The sequence below is a fragment of the Myiozetetes cayanensis genome, unplaced genomic scaffold, assembly GCF_022539395.1.
Source record: "Myiozetetes cayanensis isolate MyiCay16 unplaced genomic scaffold, myiCay2020 scf41, whole genome shotgun sequence".
NCBI classification, from domain to species: domain Eukaryota; kingdom Metazoa; phylum Chordata; class Aves; order Passeriformes; family Tyrannidae; genus Myiozetetes; species Myiozetetes cayanensis.
In genome coordinates this window covers 962856-987960 of record NW_026087643.1, presented here as the reverse complement: position 1 = coordinate 987960, position 25105 = coordinate 962856, and the positions used below count along the sequence as shown (strand labels likewise).

General features: G+C 50.8%; 3 protein-coding genes across 3 annotated transcripts; 1 reads left to right on the top strand and 2 right to left on the bottom strand.

Moving 5' to 3' along the window:
- Nucleotides 1-10018: 10018 nt before the first annotated feature.
- Nucleotides 10019-10705, bottom strand: LOC126647801 (keratin, type I cytoskeletal 9-like). Its single transcript, XM_050330332.1, has one exon. The coding sequence runs from the start codon at nucleotides 10703-10705 to the stop codon at nucleotides 10019-10021; it is 687 nt and encodes a 228-aa protein (XP_050186289.1).
- Nucleotides 10706-13984: 3279 nt separating this feature from the next.
- LOC126647800 (keratin, type I cytoskeletal 9-like) lies at nucleotides 13985-14644 on the top strand. The gene has a single exon (XM_050330331.1). It carries the CDS (start codon nucleotides 13985-13987, stop codon nucleotides 14642-14644), a length of 660 nt encoding a protein of 219 aa, XP_050186288.1.
- Nucleotides 14645-16923: 2279 nt separating this feature from the next.
- On the bottom strand, nucleotides 16924-23850 carry LOC126647799 (scale keratin-like). The gene is made up of 2 exons (XM_050330329.1): nucleotides 23568-23850; nucleotides 16924-17450 (listed from the first exon to the last, which is right to left on the bottom strand). The coding sequence occupies exons 1-2, from the start codon at nucleotides 23848-23850 to the stop codon at nucleotides 16924-16926; spliced, it is 810 nt and encodes a 269-aa protein (XP_050186286.1).
- Nucleotides 23851-25105: the final 1255 nt, after the last annotated feature.

The window sequence follows — 25105 nt, the reverse complement described above, 5'->3', positions numbered from 1 at the left end:
TCCTGCCACTCTCCCACACGGTTCAGGTTCCTCCAAGGAATCAGCAGCAGAATTAGGATTAACAATTATGGACTCATTATCTTATTACACAGCCTGTAAATTCCAGTAATTGGTAGAAGCTCCAGTTGTGTTGGACACCCTGAAGGGGCAGATGCTGCACAAACACAGGCCCATGAGATATTTCCTGAGGGCTTTTCTCCCTATAAGCATAAAATAACAACATGTGGAATGGCAGGAGACAGATTTATAGAACCCCTATAAATGCAACCAGTCCAGTTACATCGAACAATTAAGAGGAGCAAGAACAGCAGTGGCTGTTGGGAAACAATGCTAATCCTGATTTTAACAGCATTAGCAGTGCCTTTGTCACCATTTACCTTCCAGTCTTTCCTCCTCTGGTCAGTGGTTTGGTCTCCAGCGCTTCTGAACCGACAGGGAAAACAAATGAATAATTTATAGCGTGAAAATGCAACTTTAGGGAGGAGTTTCCAGTAGCTTTGAGGGTGGTTTGCTGGTTGCTGCCAGGGGGAACTGGTGTTATAATGGGGGAAATTGTGTTGCTCTTCCGAGTCAGCTCCCCATCCGTGACCCCCTGAGCACCTTGGGAAGGACAGGATAGACAAGCTGGGGAGGATTTGGCCCATGGAGTTGAAAAACAAGCTCAGAGACTTCAGGTTTAACTCATGACCCATCAACTGTAAAGCTTTCAGAGCTTCCAGTCACAGCCTCCTTGGGGAAACATCACCAGTGGCACCTTTTAGAGGGGAATTAGTCAACACTGGGATGTCTCACTCCAGCAGTTGGGAGGGTGGCAACCTGCAGAGCCCTGCAGCCAGAGAGCCATCAGTGGGAACATCTCCTGAAATGGCTGTTCTGAGCCAGGCTGCTGCTCCAGGGATCTCCCAGTGACTCACCATCATCTGGAGGTCACTTTGACACACTGGCAGCAGACTGGTCAACAAGGAGAAAAAGAGGCTTTTTTTTTTAAGCACAGAAACACAAATATTCTTTGTGACGGAGGGTGATGAGTAATCCCAATAGTTCAGATTGAAATAGGGAAATTTAGGGTAAATATTAGGAAGAAATCCTTCCCTGAGAGAGTGGGGAGGCCCTGGCACAGGTTACCCAGAGAAGCTGTGGCTGCCCCATCCCTGGAAGTGTCCAAGGCCAGGTTGGAGCAAACTGGAATAGTGGAAGGTGTCCCTGCCCATGGCACGGGGGTGGAGCGAGCTGATCTGTCAGGTCCCTTCCAACCCAAACCAGTCTTTGATTCCATCTACCTTTTATGCAAAACAAAGCCTTTTGGTTCATTAGCAGGTCTTACTGACTCAGGGTTTGGCAACCCAAGGGCACTGCCTGGAATATTTGCAGGGCTGATTCATGTGCAGAGATTAAATCTTGCTGAGGGCCCTGTGAGTGCTGTGCTCGCCCAAATGGTGTGTGGTGGATCATTCCTGAACTGCTTTTGCAAATGTTGCTTGCTCCGAGTGGAATAAATGTTTACACTTGTCAATCTTTTTAATCCACACTCTTGGTATTAGTTTTTGGATCAGGTTGTAGCCAAAGCTGTGTTATTGGATTTGTCTCAGGGCAGCCAAACCTTAGAACTTCTCTGTGGTGTTCAGGAGATCCTGTGATTTATGTCAGGCATTTCAAAAGATACCAAAGCTGAGTCTAACCCAGGCTCCCCCATGGGAGCAGATCAATCCTCTTTAGGGCAGCAATTATCTTTCCTATCAAAAGGGACATAATAACCACCTTCTTTCCATAAAATAGCAGCGATGGCCAAAAGTGATGACAACCAGAAGAGCTGGGAAAGTGATTGGAGCTGCCTTGGGTTGTAAACAGAGACAGGGATGGAGGGGAGGGACCGGCAGGGGCTGATCCATGGGCTGATCTTCAGGAACAGGAGCTGATGAAGACCTTGCAGAGGTTGTGGTTGTACCAGGAGCTCTCCTGAGCGTGTGGTTGGCAGAAAGGGCTCCAGACACCGATCCAGGTCACTCCATGGTTGGTTTGTGGTGACCTCAGCTGGGGGAACGTGCTTAGGCCTGCCTGGAGCAGGGACCTAAGCCAGCCTGGAGCATGGACCTAGACCATCCTGGAGCACAGACCCAGACTTACAGGTAGGTTTTGCAGTCCCTCCCTGCCAGGCTGGGTCTGAGTCAGCCTGAGCTGATTCCACAGGAGGGAGCAGCTCCAGCACAGAACTGGGCCAGCAGAGCAACAGCCCAGTTGGGTCCTTCAGCCCCACCAACCTCACCCCATCCCCTCAGGAGAGACCAGCCTGCCCCCAGAGATTGTCCCTCCAGGCTGGGAAGGGGGCTGGCAAGAAAGAGGAACCTGCAAATCCTCTGACATTTATTAATTGCTCCTCCAGACCTTCCCAGCCACAGGAAGACAAATTCCTGGCTGCTGCCAAGTGTCTTCACAGTGGGAGCTTTGGTGGTTTATCTGCAACTGGTTTGTGGCTCAGGTTTTGCTGCTTATAAAATTATTATTTTATTAATAAATTTATTTTATTTTATGTTAAAAAAAACACCCATCTTGTTTTAAAATGCTGCCACCTGGAGAGTGAACTTCAGGAGTGACTGAAATGAGGGCTCCAAATGTATCTTGTGAGTCCCTCTTTTAAACTCAAGCTTTATGTCTTGATTATGAGCATGAAAGGCATCATAAAACAAAAGAAGAGCAACTTTATAATGAAAATAATCACTTTACTAAAAAAAAAAAAATAAATATCTTGAGAAGATATAGAAATAAACGTGTGTGAAATAATGACCTTTTTCTTCACCAGTTATTACAGAGGCTCGGGGAATGTAACCCAAATAATATATTATTAACATTAAATTAACATACCACGTTACAGGTGTAACACATCAGTGAGTGTCTGGGAAGCAGCCTGGCTCCCTTTGTTCTGAGGAAGTCTTGGGATGTTTCTGGGTGGGTGTAATTGCAGGAATAACATGGTATTCCACAGGCACCCGGAGAGCAAACACGTGTAGGGAGCCATTAGGGAAGAATGGAATTAACATAACCTTTAGGAGGAAAAACACCACCTGGAATTGTCTGGCATGAGCAGGACATACCTGATGTCCTAAACAGCCCAAAGGGCTCCACTGCTGGCACCAGCTGGGAGGTGTTGGAACCTGGGGCTCTGGCCAAGCCAAGAACTGGTGCTGCAGGTCCACCCGTGACCATCACCACTGAGATGTGCAAAAGAGTCCCGTGCAAAAGCAGTTCAGAAAAAAGGTGGGATGCAGAAAAAAAAAAAAAAAGAGCAGCTTGAATTTGGCTCCCTTCAGTTTGTTCACAGAGAAGAAAGTCTCCAAAGAAGGCTGGTTGTGAGTTAGAACAGGGCACTCCAAACCCAGACATTTTGCTGTCATTTGGAGGGTTTAACCAGGTCCCTCTGTGAATTAGACCTTTGCTCACTGCTTTCCTGACTGACATCCCCTCTTGGCACAGAGCAGAACCAACTCCTTAACTTTACCTGGGCGTCAAGCTTTGAGTGGTCAAGAGGAGGAGTCTCACCTGTTCATCTAAACAAAGGCTGAGTGTCACCGAGAGAGCGCTGCAGCCAAGGAGCAGAGGCAAAAGGAGATTCAGAAGGCAAACGGTTTGATGCAGGAGCATTTTAATGTGAATGCAAAGTGGAAGTGAACATTTGCAGAAAGAATAACGCAGGCTAGAAGGAGCATTTCTCTAGAGACAAGAAAAGCTAAACCCAAAATTCCCCAGTTCCTCCAGTGTGACCCCTTTCCTCGCGACGTTCCCTTCCCTCGCCACTTGCTGAGTCCCGTTCCAAGCCCTACCGCTTCCAAACCAAAATCCCTGCCATTTGAAACCAAATCCCTTCCTTCCAAAACCGTGCTCAGTGTCAGACTGGGTAGAAAAAGTTAAAAGCACAGACTTAAGATGCAAAGCCACGAGAATAAAGAAATCTAAGCTAAAGCATTACAAGGAGTTAAACGCAGAGTTCCTGGTTTCCAGCGTCGCTTCCCTCTCCGGTATCCCGTCCATCACGTTCCGTGTTCCTTCACTTCTTTCCTTGTTTTCTTGCCGTGACTGTCGACTTGCAGCCGATTAGACCTTCTTGCAGATGCCCCTCTGGCAAGGGTGCTTCCAGCGGGTGGAGTAGGTGTAGGAGCACTCGGGCACACACTTGGTAGCGCACTGGGGAGCGCAGGGGGTGGCACAGGTCGGCACGCACTTGGTGACGCACTTGGTGGCACACGGGGTGGCACAGGGCGCGGGGCACGGCGCGGGGCACGGCGGGGCGCACTTGGTGGCGCAGGGGGTGGCACAGGGTGCGGGGCACGGTGGGGTGCACTTGGTGGCACAGGGGTGGCACACGGCGCGGGGCACGGTGGGGCGCACTTGGTGGCGCAGGGGGTGGCACAAGGAGTGCACTTGGTAGTGCACGGTGGAGCACAGGGTGGAGCACAGGGTGGAGCACAGGGTGGAGCACATGGAGCACACGGTGGAGCACATGGAGCACAGGGTGGAGGACACGGGGCGCACTGAGGCACGCACACGGGCTCACACTTGGTCGCAAACTTGGGGGCACAGCAGGACTCGAGGCACTCCAGGCCCTTCTGCGACCCCCCGATGGCCACGCCCGACTCCAGCGCTCCCGCCAGCTCGGCCGACTCCGTGGAGCCCACCACGGTCTCCTGCGGGTACGTAGTGAGGATGGGCCCCGGGATGGTCACCACCACGGGAGGGGGGAAGATGATCACCCTGGAGTCGGGGCAGGCGATGACACAGGGCTCGGTGCAGGCGGCCGCGCGCGGGTCGGGGCATTTCAGGTCGCAGGGACGCGGTTCCACGCACGCGCTTTTCTCGCACGACATCCTCGAGCTTGTGCTGCCCACCTGCAAGGAACCCACACGTGTGAGTGAAACCAAGGCAGCTGGAAGGACGGGATCAACATCCAAGCGACAGGAGTTGGTAGATAAAGTGGTCACCACCCTGCCCCGCTTCGCTTTGCTCTTCTCCGCGACCTTTCGGGGCCCAAAACCCTCCCTGCAGACACCAAAGCACCTCTAGGGGGGCTGCTGGAGGAACAATTGTCCTCTCCTCTGTGATTTGGAAGGGGAGGTCAGTGAAATTAGGGGTGACGCAGCACCGGGCGTTGAGGAATGGAAAGCACGAGATGTTTCACCGCATTGGATTTGCATAGTCTGGGTCAAGCAGACAAAAGACAGGAATATCATCCTGTGAGGGAATGGATCCCATCAGGATAGAAATAACTCAGGGTTTAGTGCAGTCACTTTGAACCTTAATACAGAGATTTAGTATCAGGCTCACTTGGAAAATCAAACAAATAAACTTTTGCAAGCTCACAAGGGGAAAAGCTGGAGCACAGCAAAAACCCAGCAGCAGGTACCTGAATTTAAATTCCTGAGGGAGTAAAACCATTCACAAACCTGGGCTGAATTCTGCGCCTTTTTCGGTCTTTTGAAATAAATCGAAGGGTGGGGAGGTGATTTGGAAAATGCAATCAAGCTACATTCCAAGTTGCCATTCAAATGTAACCAAATTCCAACTCGTACTGAATTAAGGAGCCTCTTAATCTGTTGTTCGAGATTAAATGGAATATTTTGGTTTCAGCCAAGGTGATTCTTTATTGTCTTAACTGCTGCATATTGGAAAAGCCTGGGTGGGGCTGAGTCTGACTCAAGCAATTTGTGTTTTCTTTTTCTAGACACAATGCCAAAATATCCATCATTCCCCCAAACTTCTCCTGACCTTTAAACCCCAATCCAGCCACTCTCTTCAGGTTCCACCCTTTCAACCTTCTGCAACAATTAACTCTGTGTTCTTGGCTTGACCCACAGCAGAGACCAAACCAAGGGAAAAGGAGAAGTGAAACCCAGACCCAAACACAAAACCCGGAGTACAAAAATTCCCACTGGATAATCCGTTCCTACGCAGCCTGTGAGGTGTTTTCCATAGGACCACTGCTTTGCATAAATAGAATAAACCCCCCCAAAGCAACTTCCCAAGGAATTTACAGCTCTGAGCCCAAAAGGTGACTGCAGCTGTCTCAGTATTTCTGTAGCCCATGCCAATATTTACACAGCATGTCTGCCCAAAATTAGATAAAGAGTAGAAGCCACAAGGTGAGGACCACCCCACCAGGTGGGTATCACTGGCTGAGATATTTTAAGGCTTTTTAAAGGCTCTATACATTAAATTTTCATAAATTTTGATATAATCTAGAATTCAAATCCAGTTTTACACCTCAAGCCAGCAGCACTTCTGAATGAACAATTGGCAAATGGCTCTTTCAGGAAAATAAACTCCTGAATATTGCCCAGAATCACAGAACACGAATCTGAAATCCAGCCCTGAATGAAACGTTAAATGTTTCCAAAACTATAATTATTTTTTTTTCTTTTAATTTATTTCAGGTAAAAAAAACGATATCAGAATCCAACTTACTCAGTTCACCGAGGAGAGGCCAAGAGAACCTGCTGGAAGGTTTCTGAAGCAGGAATTGCCTTATATACCTGCCTGGACCACCAGGCTGATGCAAGAAAATAACGTCATATTTGGGCATTAGGCTCCATTACTCCCCAAACCCAATTTGGAGGGTAATTACAGTAATTGTTTTGCTTTGCTTACTGTTTGTGTTGATTACCCCGTTCTTGCCAGCACGTGACTTGTCCCTGGATTCCTCTGGTTTCCCAGTTTTCAGCCTCAATCCCGGTTCTGGGGTGTGGAAGAATTAAAGCCCGGCTTAGTGGGAGCTCTGTCTGTGCTGCAGCTGCTCAGAGCTCCCAGGGCTCTCCCTTCCAGTCCTTAAAAAAACAGCACTTTGTTTTCCTGGCTTAACATCAGGGCCTCCAAGAATGCATAAGAGCCTAACCTAACATTAGGCCTGAGTGTGCTGGCTGGTTTAAAGCTTGTTAGGACGTGTTTACAGAGTCACTGCATGACTGGTGTGTTCAAATTGCCTCCCAGAGACAGTCCTGGCTCCTCACCTGACACTCCAAAATACAACAGTCCAAAATGTCCCAGGTTTAGGGGCATAAAATAAAACACAACAAGTTCCATCTTGACGTGAGGAAGGACTTCTTTCCACGGAGGGTGGAGCAGCTGCCCGGGAAAGGTTTGGAATCTCCCTCTCTGGAGGCATCCCAAACCCACCTGGACGTGTCCTTGTGTCACCCCTGCCCTGGGTGATCTCCAGAGGTCCCTTCAGGACTATTCTGGGATATGAAACAGCACCAGGACTTGATGGAGCCCCAGTTTTTAGCACAAGATGCCTCCTCCTCTGCCACGCAATTCCTGGTCATTCCCAGGAAGAAACATAAGAGGAGAAAGCTCATTTTGGTCAAAGTGGGATGGTCAGAGGGATCCTGGTATGGGATAAATCACTCCATCCCCAGCCCAGTTCGTGGTGGTTTTGGTCACAGCTGCACCAGAAAGGCACGTTGTGAGTGTGAGGAAGAGTGTGGGAAACTCAGGGGGAAGGGAGCAGCACCCTGGCAAAGCCACCAAAGCTGCTCATTCCCTGTTTAACACACGGAAAACCAGGGAAAAGAGGAACAACTGATCGATTTAGGGTTTCTCAGGACAACTTCAGATCCAGAAGGACTAAGAGTTACAGCTCCCCAGTCTTGGCCCAACTTGACCTGCTGTGATGAAGCAGCATGTTTGGAGCTCAGCCCCCTCAGGTGAGAGAAGCACAATCCCATTTAAATCCCCAAATATGCCCTGATTTGGAGAGGTGAATACTTGGCCAGCTCGATTTCAATAATATCATTAGGATAACAAACACAGGGCCGGCTTGTAATCCTCAGAACCAAAGGGATCCCAATTCCCAAGGTGTTTATCATGCCCTGACTCACGGAATCACGTGGGTGGCCCTGACACATTTATTTTCAAGCGACGCTATGATTCAATCCTGGGGAGTTTCAATCCCAGCAGCCTGTTATTAAACATCAGAGCGCCACAATACTTTGCATATATAAAATATTACCAGGTGTTTGCAAAACTATCCGAAAGCATTTCCTCAGAACACTTGCAATAAAGCGCTCTCTGCCCAGAGGATCCCCCCCCGAAATCGCTTCGTTTCCAGGAGGTGGGAACAAAGTTCATCATCGCACAGAAATATGTGGTGCATGTGCAGAAAGGAGGGAAATGGCCCCAGAAAGTGTTCAGCGTGTCCAGGTACAGTTTGTTTGGGTGGAAGGTCCCAAAGTCAGGGGGTCAACCAGACCTGCCACCCAACCAGAGCTACAGGTGGAGCTGTGGGGGGGAGGGGGAGATGAGCCACTGATTTGAATAGAATCGTGGAAACGTGGAATGGGTTGGAAGGGACCTTAAAGATCATCCTGTTCCACCCCCTGCCATGGGCAGGGACACTTTCCACTAGCCCAGGTTGCTCCAAACTGACCTTGGACACTTCCAGGGATCCAGGGGCAGCCACAGCTTCTCTGGGTAACCTGTGCCAGGGCCTCCCTACCCTCACAAGGAGGAATTTCTTCCCAATATCCATCCAAACCTCCTCTCTGTTGGTCTTAACCCACCCCTTTGTCCTGTCCCTCCATCCCTTCTCCAAAGTCTCTCCCCACATTCCTTGTAGCCCCTTCAGGTCCTGGAAGGCCCCAGTCAGGTCACCCCAAAAGCTTCTCTTCTCCAGGCTGAACAATCCCAACTCTCCCAGCCTTTCTGACGGATCAGAGCTGCTCCATCCCCCTGCTCAGCTCCTCTGGAGTGGCATTTCCAGCTCCAGATGTTCCTCCTTTGCCCTATTTCTGCCTCAGGCACTTCCCACAAAAGCCCCCCCTTGGCAGGAGCAGGGCTGGAGGAAGAGCCTCTCACACCCTCCTGGCATGAGCTGCCCTCCCCAGAGCAGCTCCAGAGGGAGCTTTTGGTTAAGTCCAACTTTCACAGGCATAAATTAATCTATTCTCCTGCCTCTACTTATTTATTTCCATGTACAAAATCAAGAGATGAGGCAGCAATTGCAGAATCACTGTTGGTAAAGGATTTTTGGGCTTCAAACTGGTGAAGTAACAAACAGTTTTGTGAACAGGTACATGGATATGAGTTGTTGGAGGAGCCTGAGAAGGGGAAGGGTCTGGGGAGTCAGTCCCCAAGTGGGGATGGGGCACAGGGTGATCTTGATGCCCTGGGAGAGCTTTTCCAACCTCAGGGATCCTCTAATTTCTCAAAACCAATGCCAAGGGCTTAAAAAAAAAATTATTATCCTAGAAATTACATTTATTATCTTTGTCTCTCTGCTTTTCTCTGTTCTCTTCTTCCCATTCAGGTCTCACACAGACACTTCCACGTTACTCAGCAGAGCTGTCCAACCACATTCAGAGGGTTGGGTCAGGTTGGCACGGGAAAAGTGTCTTGGTGACAATTAAGAGGTAGAGGGAGCACCGAGCCAAGTGCACACAGCCTGAAATATTCGGTGTTTCTTCCAGAAAAACCTGAAAACCAGAGGCCTTCAGGTGGCAGTACTATGATGTTACAGTTCAAACTGATCCTGTAGGTTCCTGGTTTGGAGTGGAACGTGGCTGACACCGGGTCATGCTTCTAGGAAGGCATCAGATGAGTTACCCATTTGATTCCTTGCCAGGTGACACTAGTGGGAAATACTACTATTTAGTGTTGACTATTTAGAAGGATGTGGTGCAAAATATACTGTCCCCCACTCAAACCCAGTGTTGCAACGTAATAAAGGGGCCTGGATCTTCACCAGGACCCTCCAATCTTTCCCAATTGCTGAATTACCCAAAACAATATCCCTTGAAAACACAAGTTACAAGGACAAAAACTCCAAAGACTGAGTTTGAATGCAACAGGACTTTAATGACAGGGAAGGGGCTGGGGAATACAGTCACACAGCACACACAGGAGGTTTCCAAAGGATCTGGGAAGTGATGCAGCTCCTCGTGGACCAGCAGAGTCCATCCCTTGTGCGTCACCGGGTTGCAGCTTCCCCAGGAGCTCAGCACAGCCCAGGGCTGCTGCGCTGCCAGGTGGGGCGGCCTCAGAAGTAAAAGTAGCCACAGTTTCCTCCCCCAAACCTCCCAGAACCAGAGCTGCCCCCTCCGTAGGAGCTGCCCCCTCCATAGGAACCCCCCCCATAGGAGCTGCCTCCACCGCAGGAGCCCCCGAAGCCCCCGCCAGAGGAGCTGGAGCCAAAGGATCTTCTGCCTCCATAGGAGCCCCCAAAGGACCTCCTGCCTCCATAGGAACCCCCGAAGCCAAAGGATCTACCCCCACCATAGGAGCCCCCAAAGCCCCCCATGGAGCTGCCCCCTCCATAGGATCCACCTATTCCCCCCATGGAGCTGCCCCCATAAGAACCCCCCATGGAGCTACCCCCATAGGAGCCTCCCATGGAGCTGCCCCCATAGGAGCCCCCCATGGAGCTGCCCCCATAGGAGCCCCCCATTCCCCCCATGGAGCTTCCTCCTCCTCCGTAAGAACCCCCAAAGGAGCCCCCCGAGCCCCCGATGGGTGCTGGCAGCGTGGTGCCCACGATGCTCTCCTGGGGGCAGGAGCTCAGGATGGGGCCTGGGAAGGTGATGACCACGGGAGGAGGGTAGACCACGGCCCGGGAGTCCCCGCAGGAGGTGACACAGGGCTGGCTGCAGGCGTCCACGTAGGGCTCGGGGCACGTCACCTCGCAGGGGGACGAGCAGCCACTGCTCAGCAGAGCTCCTGAGGACATCTTTGGGGATGGAGAAGAACCTGCAGCAGAATGGAAATCATGAGTTCAACACCCCCAGAGGCCAGAGGGGACAACAGATCTTGCTCTGGTGTCCTTCACCAGCGGGGAAAAAAGGGGGAAAGGAGAGTTTAGAAAGGTTCAGGTTTGTCCCTCTTCTGCATTTTCCCCAAGTTCCTGCTGCTCTAGCAGTGCTGGGAATGATGGGGAGCAAAGGGAAGCCCCATCTGCCTTTGGAAGCAGCTCATCCTCAAGACTTTGTTGGATCATCATATACATTTACATATAATGGTGGTAAGGGGCAATATTGAACTGGTCCAGGTGAGGAGCATCTATTGCTCCCAAAGCTGTCCTGAAGACACCTTTTGGGATGGAGAGAAACCTGCAGCACAGGCAGAGGAGTAAATTTAAATGCATACACAGCTCTGAGCCTTTACACACTCGCCACGATGATATAATTTATAGTTTCCTGACAGAAGGAATTATTGTCTTATAAACACGAGAGCAACTCTTGAGGAGTTGATCTTTTACTCCAGCTTTTCTCCACTCTGAGTAAAAGCCACGCTGGAAGTCGTTAAGTTGTGACCTCCTCATCAAACAATCAGGATTTAATTGACACTTTCCCTTTGTGGTTTGGGAGAACACAGGCTCGCATTTTAAGACCTGCTCCTGCCAATAATTGCTGTGACTGGCTACAAAAACCTCACCTGCCTAAGAAACAACCCAAAACTGGTGTTAGAGAAGCACAGAATCACCTGGGTCAGAAAAGACCTCCAAGATTATTAAGTCCATGTTGCTGATCATTGCTGAGCATTGACATTAAATTATTTCCCGAATTAAACACCAATAACGACATCCCAACTAATATAAAGGAACATAAACACACAGAACTTACCGAGGGCTCACCGAGGAGATCAAACTGAAGAGAAGCTGTTGGGGATCCTGGAGGAAACTCTGGGTTTTTATACCCTCCCAACAACTCCCAGGACATGCAACACACTTTGGGCCACGACACTTAAGCGGCGACACGTTTTGCTGTATAAGCTCCTTCTAATTGTAATAATTGCTTTGATAAGTGGCAATGATTAGTAAATCAGCTGCACATCATCCAATAGGCGCAACACACCCTCGGTCTTACTTTAATCCTGAAATAGTTTTTGTATGAATTTTGCGACTGGGGCCATTTGCTGACCTCGTTTGACTCTCCAGCTGAGCTCCCTTGGCTTTGGGGAGGCTGAAGGCAACAGGTTTTGCACCTTGAGCAACAGCAAAACACCAGTTTGGCTTGGCCAGGAGAAATGTTTTCTGTTCCGTGGAGGAAAATGGAATTTAGAATTGCGCAGAACGGGGAAAACGGGCAAATTTCCTCTTTGTGTCTCGTTTTTCCTGTTTAACACCCACCCCAGGGAGCTCCTTACAGAAGGGTTTAAACAGGTGAATTTCTTGGATTGTCCACTGCCATCCAAGAAAGCACCAGGAAGCACTGTGTGAGAGCAAGGAGTGATTTTCTCATCATAACTCTCCTGTTGCCACCTCTCAGGAGAGCTGCAATGTTCCAGAGGGACACACAGCTCTTGTCCTGGAGGCACCAGGAAAAATAAAATAAAAAAAAAACACAAATATTTTTGGCTGTGTAAAGGTGCTTTAATCTAAAACAAAATAAAAGAGCCTTAAGAATGGCCAAGGACTGGGTTGTTGGTGTTTTTTTTTCAGGAAAAGCACAGTGGTATTCCTGGATTTAAAACCCCTTGTTTTTTTGGGGAGGAAGAGACACAAATGCATCGACAGGAAGAGAGATCTCTGAGCAACAACCAGAAACATCATGAGAACTTAGAGGTGCTGGCTGGTTTTGTGGGGTTCTAACAGACAGGCCTTGCCCAGGGAGTCCCCACACCTGGAGATTGTCCCCTGGCCGTGGCACTGAGAGCTCTGGGCTGGGGGACAAGGTGGGGATGGGGCACAGGGTGGACTCTGTGGGCTGGGAGGGCTTTTCCATCCTCAGGGATCCTTTGATCATTCCATGCTTCATTTTTTTACCCACTGTAATGGTTTTATTTAATGTTTATATATAACAAACCCCCAGATCCCCGGTGTTCCTGCCCCCAGTCCGAAAGTAGAGCACAGGGAGCTGAGATGGTTAAATGATCTTGCAACAGAACATGAACAAGTCCTGTCAGGTGCCAGTGACAGCCCTTGATTTGACAGCTTTGCCTGTCAGCAGTTCTTCATTGACTCCTCAATTAACGTGAAACTTTCTGGTCTCCTGCAGTTGGGTTGAGAAATCTCAATTTACATGAGGAACCCCAGGCCCTGCTGCTGGTTCTCCCATTCCAGCACCACCAGTGAGTGGCAGCACTTTATCAACCCCCCCCCAAATGATTTCCAAGCTGGATTTGGAAGTGGGAGAGTGAAATATTGTGCATTAAACCTGTTTATCAGATCAATAAAACCCCTGTTAAGCATCTATACTTGTTCCAGCTTCAATTCCAGGGAACGCCGGGGACAACGTCAGCTGTGGGGGTCGGGGTGTGAGATCAAACACAAGGTGTGTAGGGCTTGTAACGTGACTTAGAATTAATTATAAAGTCATCACGTCACTTAAAGAACAATTAGACCGATTAAAGGAATAATCCATACAGCAAAACACGCTTTGGGGAGCGCGTGGGAAGCTCTTGCACAAAGCGTGGCTCCCATCCCACCGGTGGTCTGAGGAGCTATAAAAGAGCTCCCAGAGCTCCTCAGTCCCATCAGCGACAGCTCTTCCTCTCTACTCCTCCAGATCCGGTGAGTTGGACCTCCTTTTGCTTTCCCTGTGAACTATCAGGAAATTCCTTTCTGTCTTTCCCTGCGGGTTCGTTCTCCTGCGGGACTTGTGATGGCCTTTTCCCCGCTTTAAAATTTACAGCCTTTTAAATGCCTGAGTTTTCAGACAGCGCTGATGAATTGTGAGTCTGGATTTCCTCAGGCACTTGGATCAATTCAATATTGTTCCTTGCCACCGTCCTGTGTGTATTATGATCCAACAAAGTCTTGAGGATGAGGTGCTTCCAAAGGCAGATGGGGCTTCCCTTTGCTCCCCATCATTCCCAGCACTGCTAGAGCAGCAGGAACTTGGGGAAAACGCAGAAGAGGGACAACCCTGAACCTTTCTAAACTCTCCTTTCCACCTTTTTTCCCCCGCTGGTGAAGGACACCAGAGCAAGATCTGTTGTCCCCTCTGGCCTCTGGGGGTGTTGAACTCATGATTTCCATTCTGCTGCAGGTTCTTCTCCATCCCCAAAGATGTCCTCAGGAGCTCTGCTGAGCAGTGGCTGCTCGTCCCCCTGCGAGGTGACGTGCCCCGAGCCCTACGTGGACGCCTGCAGCCAGCCCTGTGTCACCTCCTGCGGGGACTCCCGGGCCGTGGTCTACCCTCCTCCCGTGGTCATCACCTTCCCAGGCCCCATCCTGAGCTCCTGCCCCCAGGAGAGCATCGTGGGCACCACGCTGCCAGCACCCATCGGGGGCTCGGGGGGCTCCTTTGGGGGTTCTTATGGAGGAGGAGGAAGCTCCATGGGGGGAATGGGGGGCTCCTATGGGGGCAGCTCCATGGGGGGCTCCTATGGGGGCAGCTCCATGGGAGGTTCTTATGGGGGCAGCTCCATGGGGGGAATAGGTGGATCCTATGGAGGGGGCAGCTCCATGGGGGGCTTTGGGGGCTCCTATGGTGGGGGTAGATCCTTTGGCTTCGGGGGCTCCTATGGAGGAAGGAGGTCCTTTGGGGGCTCCTATGGAGGCAGAAGATCCTTTGGCTCCAGCTCCTCTGGCGGGGGCTTCGGGGGCTCCTGCGGTGGAGGCAGCTCCTATGGGGGGGGTTCCTATGGAGGGGGCAGCTCCTACGGAGGAGGCAGCTCTGGTTCTGGGAGGTTTGGGGGAGGAAACTGTGGCTACTTTTACTTCTGAGGCCGCCCCACCTGGCAGCGCAGCAGCCCTGGGCTGTGCTGAGCTCCTGGGGAAGCTGCAACCCGGTGACGCACAAGGGATGGACTCTGCTGGTCCACGAGGAGCTGCATCACTTCCCAGATCCCTGGGAAACCTCCTGTGTGTGCTGTGTGACTGTATTCCCCAGCCCCTTCCCTGTCATTAAAGTCCTGTTGCATTCAAACTCATTTTTGGCCTAAGGTTTTCTTTTTCACCTTTTCACCTGCAACCTCAGATTGCCCTGAGCTGGCTGAAAACCTTTTGAGGGAGTCTCTGAGAGACCTCCAGAGGCCCTTTTTAGGTGACAGCAGGAATTTGCAGCAGTGGAAAATGTTGCAGCCTGTGACAACATTTCAGGGTTCACGTGGCTGAACTGGAATTCCACCTCCCGACGGTGGAATTTCACCTCCTCCTGGCACTGTGGGATTTTCCCTCCTCGCTGCAAGAGCTTCACAGTGATTTCAAGCAAATTATCTAATTGGTTTCAAATTGAGCCTGTTTCTCCAGCCCTATTAAGGCTTTGCTTGGAGCTGATGAATTTACTGTCCGCTGTCATTAATGACAGATTAAAATCCCTTAATTCCTTAAGCACTGGGAAATCAAGCAGTTACTCAAGTGAGTGTCATCTCCTGTTCTTTCTACCTCCAGAGAAGCTGTCAATTCAAATCTTTGTCACTGCCATTTTCACTTTGGTTTTTTAGGGGGAGGAAAATTAGATTTTTCCAAGTCAGGAATCTGCCACAGGGACACTTTGTGTTCTGGCTCTGCTGACAACCCCTGTGTTTCAGTTTGTCCTTCCCAACTTTCTGAACATCAGCAATTCTGTCGTTCAACAGGAAGCATTAAAAAAAAAAAAAAAATTAAAATTCTTTCTTGGTTTCCTGATCTGCCTCCTGTGTTTTCCAAGGAACATCCAAGGGAGTGGAGCCTGGTTTTAGGACATCTTGAGCTTTCAATAGGCTTGGAGACTCACCCATCGGTCTCTTTGTGTTTCTACTCGCAAGAGTAGCTGCGAAAACAGCGATGCAAGGTGTGATTTCTGCTCTTGTGTCACTCACCCCTTAGGAAATCCTCTCTTGCACACCCTGGTGATGTGAAAGCACATTTTGCTGTGATATAACTGCAGCCCTTTGATGGGACCACGGTCAAAAGCAATTTCTACAAGTATTTGGCACTGCAAGCTCGAGGTGACGAGTCAATTAAAGTTTCTTTGGTGGGTTTTCTTCGGTTCCCGTTCCCCAGCCCTCAAAGAAATGTGGGTTTAAATTGATTTGCATTCTTTAGGCACTTCTGACAACATGTTTGAGTTGTCTAAACCTCAGGCATCTGCAGGGAACCACAATAATTCCAATAAAGTGATTCTAAATGAAATGTGGTGATAGAATGGATGGGGTGTCGGGCTCTGCTCCCAGCGAACAAGGGACAGGACGAGGGGAAACAGCCCCAAGCTGTGCCAGGGGAGGGTCAGGTTGGCCATGAGGAGGAATTTGTTGCTGGAAAGGGTGGTCAGGCCTTGGAAGGGGCTACCTAGAGAGGTGGGGGAGTCCCCACCCCTGGAGGTGTCCAAGGAACGACAGGACATGCCACAAAAACCTCAAGTCACCACCTCCAGAAACCTCCGTGACCCACAAAGAACCACTGAACTCTTTTGTGCGCTTAAATTTGGAACGTTTCCTTCAACCCTCCCTTTACACAACTCCTTGATTACTTCAGCAATTACCATAAAAACCACATAATTGCTGCTCTCAGGCTCCTGAACCAGCTCTAGGAAGTGCAACGAGTTTTAGTGGGAAGGATCAGACCAGAAACAGTCCTGCAGAGAAAGGAAAGCTCGACAAAAGGTGATGATGCAGGAGGATTTTATTGGGATACACCAGGGAAGGAGGTGGCATACGACACAAAGCAGACACTCCTTCAAGCACTGGCTGAGAAAGAGTCCATCTTCCACCCACTGTTCTTCTCCTGTCATGGTTGTATTGACAAACTCCACATCAGGCCTTTCGAGTTGTTCTCTTTTTTCTTTGGGTGGCCCAATTGAAGGAAGTGCAGGATGATCAGAGGAGCAGTCACTGATAACAGACAAAGGCAGAAAAGCAGCAGAGAGGTGTGGGCCCACTTTTCAGAGGTGCTGGGCCAGGCTGGCTCCTGTTGTTGCTTTTACCACCTCTGGAAGCCAGTCCCAGCGGAGGGTCCGGATTGTGCATTGTCATCTCCTGGTTCCTCGAGGGGTCTGGGGGTTTTCAGGTGCCTTGAAAGGAGCCTCAGTTTCCCAGGCGGGACCCACGGCTGCTGCTGGTGTAGAACCTCCTGCTGTAACACCCCCCTATCCCCGAGGAGCCTCCAGATCCACAGGGGCTGCACCAGCCAGAGGAACCCCCCATGCCCGACATGCCCCCAGAGCTGTAGGAGCCCCCAGATCCAGAGGATCCCCCAATCCCTGCCATGCCCCCAGAGCCATAGGAGCCCCCAGAGCCATAGGAGCCCCCAGAGCCATAGGAGCCTCCAGAGCCATAAGAGCCATAAGAGCCTCCCATCCTGGGGGTCAGAGCACCGGAGGACTGGGGGAAGGACGATCCCACGATGGTTTCCTGGGGGCAGCTGCTGAGGATGGGGCCTGGGAAGGTGAGGACCACTGGAGGGGCATAAACGACGGCTGTGGAGTCACCACAGGCTGCAACACAGGAGCCAAGGCCTCTGCTGTAGGCACAGGGCTCGGGGCAGGTCACCTCACAGTTGGCCAGGCACCGGGAGCTGATGCTGCTCATGGTTCTCAGGGTTGGTGGTGGAGCTGGAGAAAGACAAGGTGGGAAGTCAGGAAACCACCACGGCCACCACGGGGCTGATGGGTTCCCATCACACACAGGGCAGAAACGGTGGGCAAAACCCTTGTCCTTCCTAGTCACAGAATCCCAGAATCCCTGAGGTTGGAAAAGCCCTCCCAGCCCATTGAGTGCCCCCTGTGCCCCATCCCCACCTTGTCACTCAGTGCCACAGCCAGGCCTTCCTTGGGCACCTCCAGGGGTTGGGATTCTCCCACCTCCCTGGGCAGTGCCTGTCAAGGTCTGACCACCCTTTCCATGGGGAAATTCCTGCTGATGCCCAACCTGACCCTCCCCTGGCACAGCTGGAGGCCGTTCCCTCTCCTCCTGTCCTTTGTTCCCTGGGAGCAGAGCCCAACACTCCCCGGCTCCCCGCTCCTGTCAGGGAATTCCAGAGCCAGAAGGTCCCCCCTGAGCCTCCTTTTATCCAGGATGAGCCCCCCCAGCTCCCTCAGGACTTGTCCAGCCCCTTCTCCTGCTGCTCCAGCTCCATTCCCTTCTCAGGACACACTCCAGCCCCTCCATGTCCTTTCTGAATTTAAAGCCCTTTAAATCCTCCTGTCCTGTGGTACCTTTTCTTCCTCCCTTCCTGCCTCTGTGGAGGATGCCCAGGACTCTTCTTTATCCAGTAGAGTTAAACTTTATATTCGCCCCCTCAAGTTTTGAAAGCCATAAGAAAAAATGAAGGAACTCTTAAAATCCTCTTTAAATGTCAAATTGGTTTCTACTGCCATCTCCAACTTACTGCAGGGAGTCTCCCATGAAAAGCAGGATTTCACTGCCACAAGTCAAGGCTAAAATCACAAAGTACAGGCCCAGGAAAGAGTCCTCATTTAAACTAAACAGAAACACCCCAGATAGGAAGCATCAGCTTAAATCCAACTTACCTGGAGTAGCAGGAGAAGTCAGGAGAAGGTTTTAGGAGACTCCCGAGATGTTCCTGCTTTTATACCTCTTTGCAGGCATCTCAAGGGATGTGAAACCATCTCATAAAATCTCCACCACTTACCAAATGGTGATTTTTTTTTTCCCCCCCTTTGTGACTCCTCTGATGCTGGTAATTATTTTTCATAGTTTCTAATTAGCAAATCAACCCCAGACATATACAATGCGAGTCTCATATCATAAATTTGAGTGTTTTACTGGGCTGAAATTTTACAGCCCAGTGGCTGTGCAATCTCCCTCTGATGACATCACTGCATTTACAATGGAAACTGACCCCTGCTTATTGTTTTCTGCTAATGGTTTGCCAGGTGGGCCCCAGAAAGATCAGCCTTCCACATCTGCTTTCGGCGTGAGCTGATGCTGAAAAATATGAAATAATTTTGAAGATCCACCTCATTCCTGAAGAATTTCAGGGAGGGTTTTTTTCATGGAAAGGGTTGGAATGGAGGGCTTGCCCAGCTAAAATGGTTCTGTGATTTTTGTGACCCACCCTGATGACTTTTGGGCGTCTCCACCGGCGCCCTCGTGACAAGGCTCTGATCACGACATCCCCAAACGAGTTTTGACGCATAATTGGGTGAAATTACTTCGTGTCACGCATCACCCCAACCCCCTTGATCCGTGTTTTGATGTATCATCCCTTTGGGTCACTGGATTCAGGAAGGGTTACAAAGAATCCTCAACATCCCCCCTAATCCGAGGTGGGGTCGGGCGATTCCATCCGGGAGGGATTATCCCAAAATCCAAGGCTTACACCCCAAATGTGGGACTGACACATCAGCAGCCTCCTTCCTCCAGGTCACTGAAGAGAAGTCAACACCAGAGATCAGCTCCTGTTTGCTTTGGAACCAGAATGATGCCTAAAGGATTGTTCTCCCTGAAGTTCGAGACAAAAGGGACTGTTGGGTGTTGGATTTGTGTCGCTCAAAGCAGGGCTGTAAATGGAGCCCTAAATAGGAGCTGGAATGGAGACAATCACAAGGCTTAAGAAGGGATCTCTTTCTTTGTAAGTGACATGAATTTGGTAAATGATGGATGATCTCACATCCTCCTTATTGTCTCAAAAAACTGTATAAAAAGGGGAGAGAACTGAGATATCTTCTATTCTTCCAGCTCCACTGACTTATTCCTCCAAGACAGCAGGGTAAGTCTGACTTCACTGCACTTCTCTGTAGCTACAAAGCAGTTAAAACTCACCTCTTTATTTTTTATCTTGCAAAATTCTAGCAATTTTTTTAAAAGCTGAGGTAGAGAAGAGTAGATTTAGCAAGAATCCTTGGAAAAGCTGGGGGAATGGAAAGAACAGAGCAAGGAAGATTTTCCTTGGAGACTTTTTGAAGCTGCAGGCAAATCTTCCTGCAAGTCTGCTTGGGAAAGAGAATTAATGGGACTTTTCTGATCAAGGAATTGTAAAAGGGTCAGAGAGGCTTTAGTCCCAGAGAACATTTTTTGGAGAGATTCAGAAGAATAAGAGAAGTGGGTGGTGGGAAGGGAAGAAGACCTGAGAAGCCATAAAACAGGTCAGGAAGGAAAAAGCCAGGAAAAATGGAATCTGTGAGGGAGGGTTGGTCTGTGAGTAGATTGAGGAGAAGGAGAAGGAGCCTGTGGGCACCTGACTGTGGTGGTTTCTTGAACTGCAGGTCGTCTTTCCCAGCTTTGCCTCAGTTTCCCAGGAATGATGCTGAACAGCAGCAGCTCCGAGTGCCTGCCTGGCTGTGAGGTGACGTGTTCCCAGCCCTGTGCCTACAGCAGGAACCTGGAGCCCTGTGTTGCGTCCTGTGGGGACTCCAGAGCCGTGGTGTTCGCCCCTCCAGTTGTCCTCACCTTCCCAGGCCCGACCCTCAGCAGCTGCTCCCAGGAGAGTGTTGTGGGAACATCCTTTCCCCCGCTGTTTGGGGCTCTGACCCCGAACGGCTCCGATGAATCCTGTGGGATGGGGGGCTCCTTTGGGTCTGGAGGCTCCTTTGGGTCTGGAGGCTCCTTTGAATATGCAGGTCCCTCAGGGATTGGGGGTTCCTTTGGATGGGGGGGCTCCTCTGGGTCTGGGGGCATGTCAGGGATTCAGGGCTCCTTTGGCTCTGGGGGTCCCTGTGGGTATGGAGTGAAGGGTTCCTTTGGCTCTGGGGGTTCCTTTGGTCCTGGGGGTTCCTTTGGATACGGAGGTTCCCCAGGGATGGGGGGCCCTCAGGGCAGGAGGTTCTACAGCACCCGCCGAGGGTCCCGCCTGGGAAACTCATCCTAAGACAACCTCACAGCAACTCAGGAGCTGAAAACACCCCATGCAGATGCTCAGCTGGGCCTGGTGTTCAGAGCCCCCTTGCTCAGCACCCTGGAAACCAAGCCCACAGCCCCTTCTGGCCCCTCGTGCCTCACCCTCTACCCGAAGCAGTTCTGTGGGATGGTGTCTCTCCTTGAACCCCCCCCACCCCGTTGTTCCTGCCCTGTGTCCTTTCTGGTGGAGTGGAAATGCTTCAGGAGAATTGCAAGTGGGACTTTGCTGCTGGACCTTGGGACATGCAAGTGGCTTTTGTCACCAGCAAGGGTGGCCAGGCAGCCTTTGGACCATGGAACAGGCCAGCCATGAGTTGCACTGTTCCATTCCACAGCACTTACTTCATTAAAACTCCTGTTGAATTGCATCCATAGCCTGCTGGTTTTCCTTTCCACAGAATCACTGAGGTTGGAAAAGACCTCCAAGACCATCAAGTCCAACCTCTGACTGGTCACCATGCAACGAGGTCACCCCTAAGCCCTCCTATCTCACTGTTCTTTCTGTGTAGGGAAGAACTTCTACAGTTTTAGTGGCTGAGCCTGGCAGGGATCGTTCCCAAGTAGCCATTTCAACCTGGGGACATTGTGGATAATGGATAATTCAGGGGACAATAACAATTATTCTGGATGATGTGGTTTGCAGAGAGTGGGTGGTGAATGCACCTACACTCAGCTTCACACAGTTGGACTCACACAGGACTAGGAGCAGCAACGCTGAGTCTCATCCATATAAACTCTGACTGCAGTGAAGGTGATGCCTCCCAGTTTATCCAGGAGAGTTACACCCCCACACAGGTCTTGCTCAACAGACTGGAGAATGAAAGGTTGAGTAATGAGAGTGAAAATTACTGGGCCATTTGTTGCCTCAACCTTCTCTGCAGTCTAAGCCAGGACTGAAACTGCAGAGTTCTCAACAGCTGGGCAGCAACTTGGGTACTTCCTACAGACCCTTGACAAGGGCCTGGAGAGACAGGACAAGGGGGGATGGCTTCAAAATGACAGAGTGGAGTGTTAGTTTGGATATTGGGAAAAAAATTTTCCCTGTGAGGGTGGGGAGGGCTTGGCACAGGTTGGGCAGAGAAGCTGTGGCTGCCCCTGGATGCCTGGAAGTGTCCAAGGCCAGGTTGGAGCAACCTGGTCCAGTGGAAGGTGTCCCTGCCTGTGACAGGGGGTGGCACTGGATGGTCTTTAAGGTCCCTCCCAACACAACCCATTCCATGGGGAACACACCCCAGATCTGCTGCTCAGGCAGTTCTGGCAAGGGTCATGCACGAAGCACTTTGTGATCCTCAGTTTTTGGGGAGCACCAGGGGCAGCCACGTCGATCCTGAGGGATCCCACGGCGATGCTTAACAGGCTCAGAGCATTTACTGCACTAATGCTCCAATTAAGGTGACAAACCACAAGGATTAAGACAATCAAAGGAAGGAAATTAATGCTGTGCTTGGCACAGCAAGCACTTGCTCAGAGCCCCTGTCATGAAGAGCAGCACAATGGAAAGGGCTCCCAAAAAAAAATATTGATGCAGCTGCTGGGGTAAATTTCTCAGACTTTACAGCACTTTGCAGAGTGCAAGACTTGTGGTCAGACTCTTGATTGCACCTCAAGAACTTCTTTCCCTTTCTTTTGGCTTGGTTTCCCAACAACATTCATATCCAGACTAACCCGCTTATCTGTAATCAGATAAACTATTTTATCATCAAGGCTAGATACAGCAGAGCACATCTTTGTCTTCTGATGGGACTCTTGCAGTTATTTCAACCCCTGCTGAAGGTCAAAACAATTTCCTCTGGGATATTTAAAGGGTGACTGGTAAGGACCTTGCTCCAAAGGTCCTTTGGTTTTGAGTGGGAGCTGCACCAGCCCATCTCCAGAGGCCCTTCCAACCTCAATTATTCTATGATTCTGTTCTATTTATTAGTATGGATATTGTGGCATGGATCAAGAAGGGGGAAAAAATACTTTATTGGAGAATTTCTGACAAATTATGGTCACCATGCAATGGAATTAATTCTCCTCTGATGGTAACACTCAATTACTGCACAAGAATTGATGCACCAGGTTGGCTTCTTTCAGGCTGGTCTGTAACTCTGAAACTGGGGTGGAAATGAAAGCCAGAAGACAGGGCTGTGATGCAACAGGGCTTTTAATACCAACAAAAAGTGAAATACATTCTTGCAGGGTGAGGCAACACAGAGACAAAGAGCATCATTTCCATTTCGTCCTTCAGAGGAGCTCGGTGCTCCCAACACATTCTGTTCACCAGCTGGACACTTCCACAGTCCATCCAGTCCCATGACTTGTTTTACCCTCTTCGGGTTCAGGAAGTACAAAACACAGCATGAGCAAGTGACAAAGGGAGGCAAGAGTGGGATCCCAAGCCTTGGACAAAGCGCAGCGAGACCCAAAGCAACCCCAGCTCCGACCGACACCAGCTGGAGCAGGGGCTGCTTGGCTGGTCTGTGTCATCTACTTAGTCTGTATCCTATTTTTTCCTTTGCACATTTCCTCGCTCTTAAAGGGTTAAAAAGGCCCGTAGTTCCCGTAGCGATACCTGAAATACCCTCTGGAAAAATAGGGGTAAGAATTCCTCCCGAAGCCCGAGAAATAGGAGTTCCGGTAAATGCTCCCCAAACGTGAGAACCCACCGCCACATGAGCCCTCCCCACCATAGGAGCCCCCTCCCATGCCCCCACAGGAGCTGCCAGAGCCCATCCCATAGGAGCCACCTCCACCACAGGAGCCACCATAGCCCATCCCTCCCCCTCCAGAACCCATTCCTCCCCCGCCATAGCCCATCCCTCCCCCTCCAGAACCCATCCCTCCCCCTCCAGAACCCATTCCTCCCCCTCCAGAACCCATTCCCCCACCTCCAGAGCCCATCCCTCCGCCTCCAGAGCCCATCCCTCCCCCTCCAGAGCCCATCCCTCCCTCGATTTCAGGGATGGCCGTCCCAACGATGCTCTCCTGGGGGCAGGTGCTGATGATGGGGCCCGGGAAAGTCACGACCACGGGCGGAGCGTAGACGATGGCCCTGGAATCCCCACAGGAGGCGGCGCAGGGCTCGTTGCAGCAGTTGACGTAGGGCTGGGGGCACGTCACCTCGCAGGGGGAGGCGCAGCGGGCGCTGATGAGCTGCCCGTAGGAGGACATCCCGCCAAGCACCGAGTCAAAACCTGGACGGGCAAAAAAGCCCCCAACCCCGGGTCAAGTCACGGCCAGAACAAGCTGTGCCACCCACCCCCACGTGGGGTGGTCTTTCAGCTGGGCCCTTGCGGGTGTGAATGTTTGAGTTGCCTGAACAATACGAGTCGGAGGTTTAAAAACCAGGAGGGTGAAAAAGGATTGTCATTTCTGAGGCCCAATCTATTCCACTCAGAAGCAGATCAGTGAAGTGAGGTGGATTGCTGGGTAGAGGCTTCTGAGCCTGCTCCCACTCCTCTCTGGTGCCCCGTTGAGTCATGGAATGGTTTGGGGTGGAAGGGACCTTAAAGGCCATCCACTCCCACCTGGGATGGTGGGATGTCCCAGGGACACCTTCCACCAGCCCAGGTTGCTCCAAGCCCTGTCCAGCCTGGCCTTGGACACTTCCAGAGATCCAGGGGCAGCCACAGCTTCTCTGGGAAAATCTGTGCCAGGGCCTCCCCACTCTCCCAGGGAAGGGTTTACTGTAAAGATTTGCCCTGTAAGCTCTTCCCTCTGCCCTTCCCTCACATCCTTCCCTTTGCTGTACCTTTTGCCTGAGAGTCCACCCCACGCAGATCCTGGCTTTGGAGTGACCCGTCCCCATTCACAGATGCTCAATTCCTAGAAATTCCTCATATAAACCCTTTTAAAAATTTCCCATTCCTTTCCACCAACTCCCCCCTCCCCCATGAGGTGATGCCTTTATATTTCATACTTTAATTTACAACTCCCGTTTTGCAAGCAGAACATTTTGAGAGAAAGCAGAAGCTCCCACCCTGCCTCGGGCCCTGCCCCTGTCACCACTGACTCTCCCTTACAAAGCCACGTGCCCAATTATGAGCTGATTCAGTTAAATCTGACTTACCCAGTCACCCAGAAGTACAATCAGCAGGGGCAGCTCCCGGCACCCGAGTGATGAGCACTTTTATAGGCTGTCACGGAGGAGAGAAATGGGGAGAACAACCTTTACGTAACCACCCCGCTACACCTTGGGAAATGGAATGTTTTCCCCCTGCCAGGGCCTTCCTTTGTCGCAACTGTTTTGATCCCGGCTTATGATCATTAGATAATTTCCAATCCCACACAAGGGGGTGGCTTCACCCATCCTGGCCCTTCGCTGAAGCGGCTGTGAGGTCGATTTTTTTGGCTTCGAGGCTCGCGGTGAGGGGGTTGGATTTGCTCCTGAACGCTTTGTGGGTGTCTGTCCGTGGCCCTCCTTGGG

What these genes read in the sequence shown, in the direction of transcription:
- LOC126647799 (XM_050330329.1), bottom strand. Translation starts at nt 23,850, where the DNA reads ATGTCCTCCTACGGGCAGCTCATCAGCGCCCGCTGCGCCTCCCCCTGC. An exon ending in CGGAGGGATGGGCTCTGGAG is followed by an intron (nt 17,451 to 23,567) that starts GTGGGGGAATGG and finishes GTCTTTCTCCAG; the next exon opens with CTCCACCACCAACCCTGAGA.
- LOC126647801 (XM_050330332.1), bottom strand. Translation starts at nt 10,705, where the DNA reads ATGTCCTCAGGAGCTCTGCTGAGCAGTGGCTGCTCGTCCCCCTGCGAG.
- LOC126647800 (XM_050330331.1), top strand. Translation starts at nt 13,985, where the DNA reads ATGTCCTCAGGAGCTCTGCTGAGCAGTGGCTGCTCGTCCCCCTGCGAG.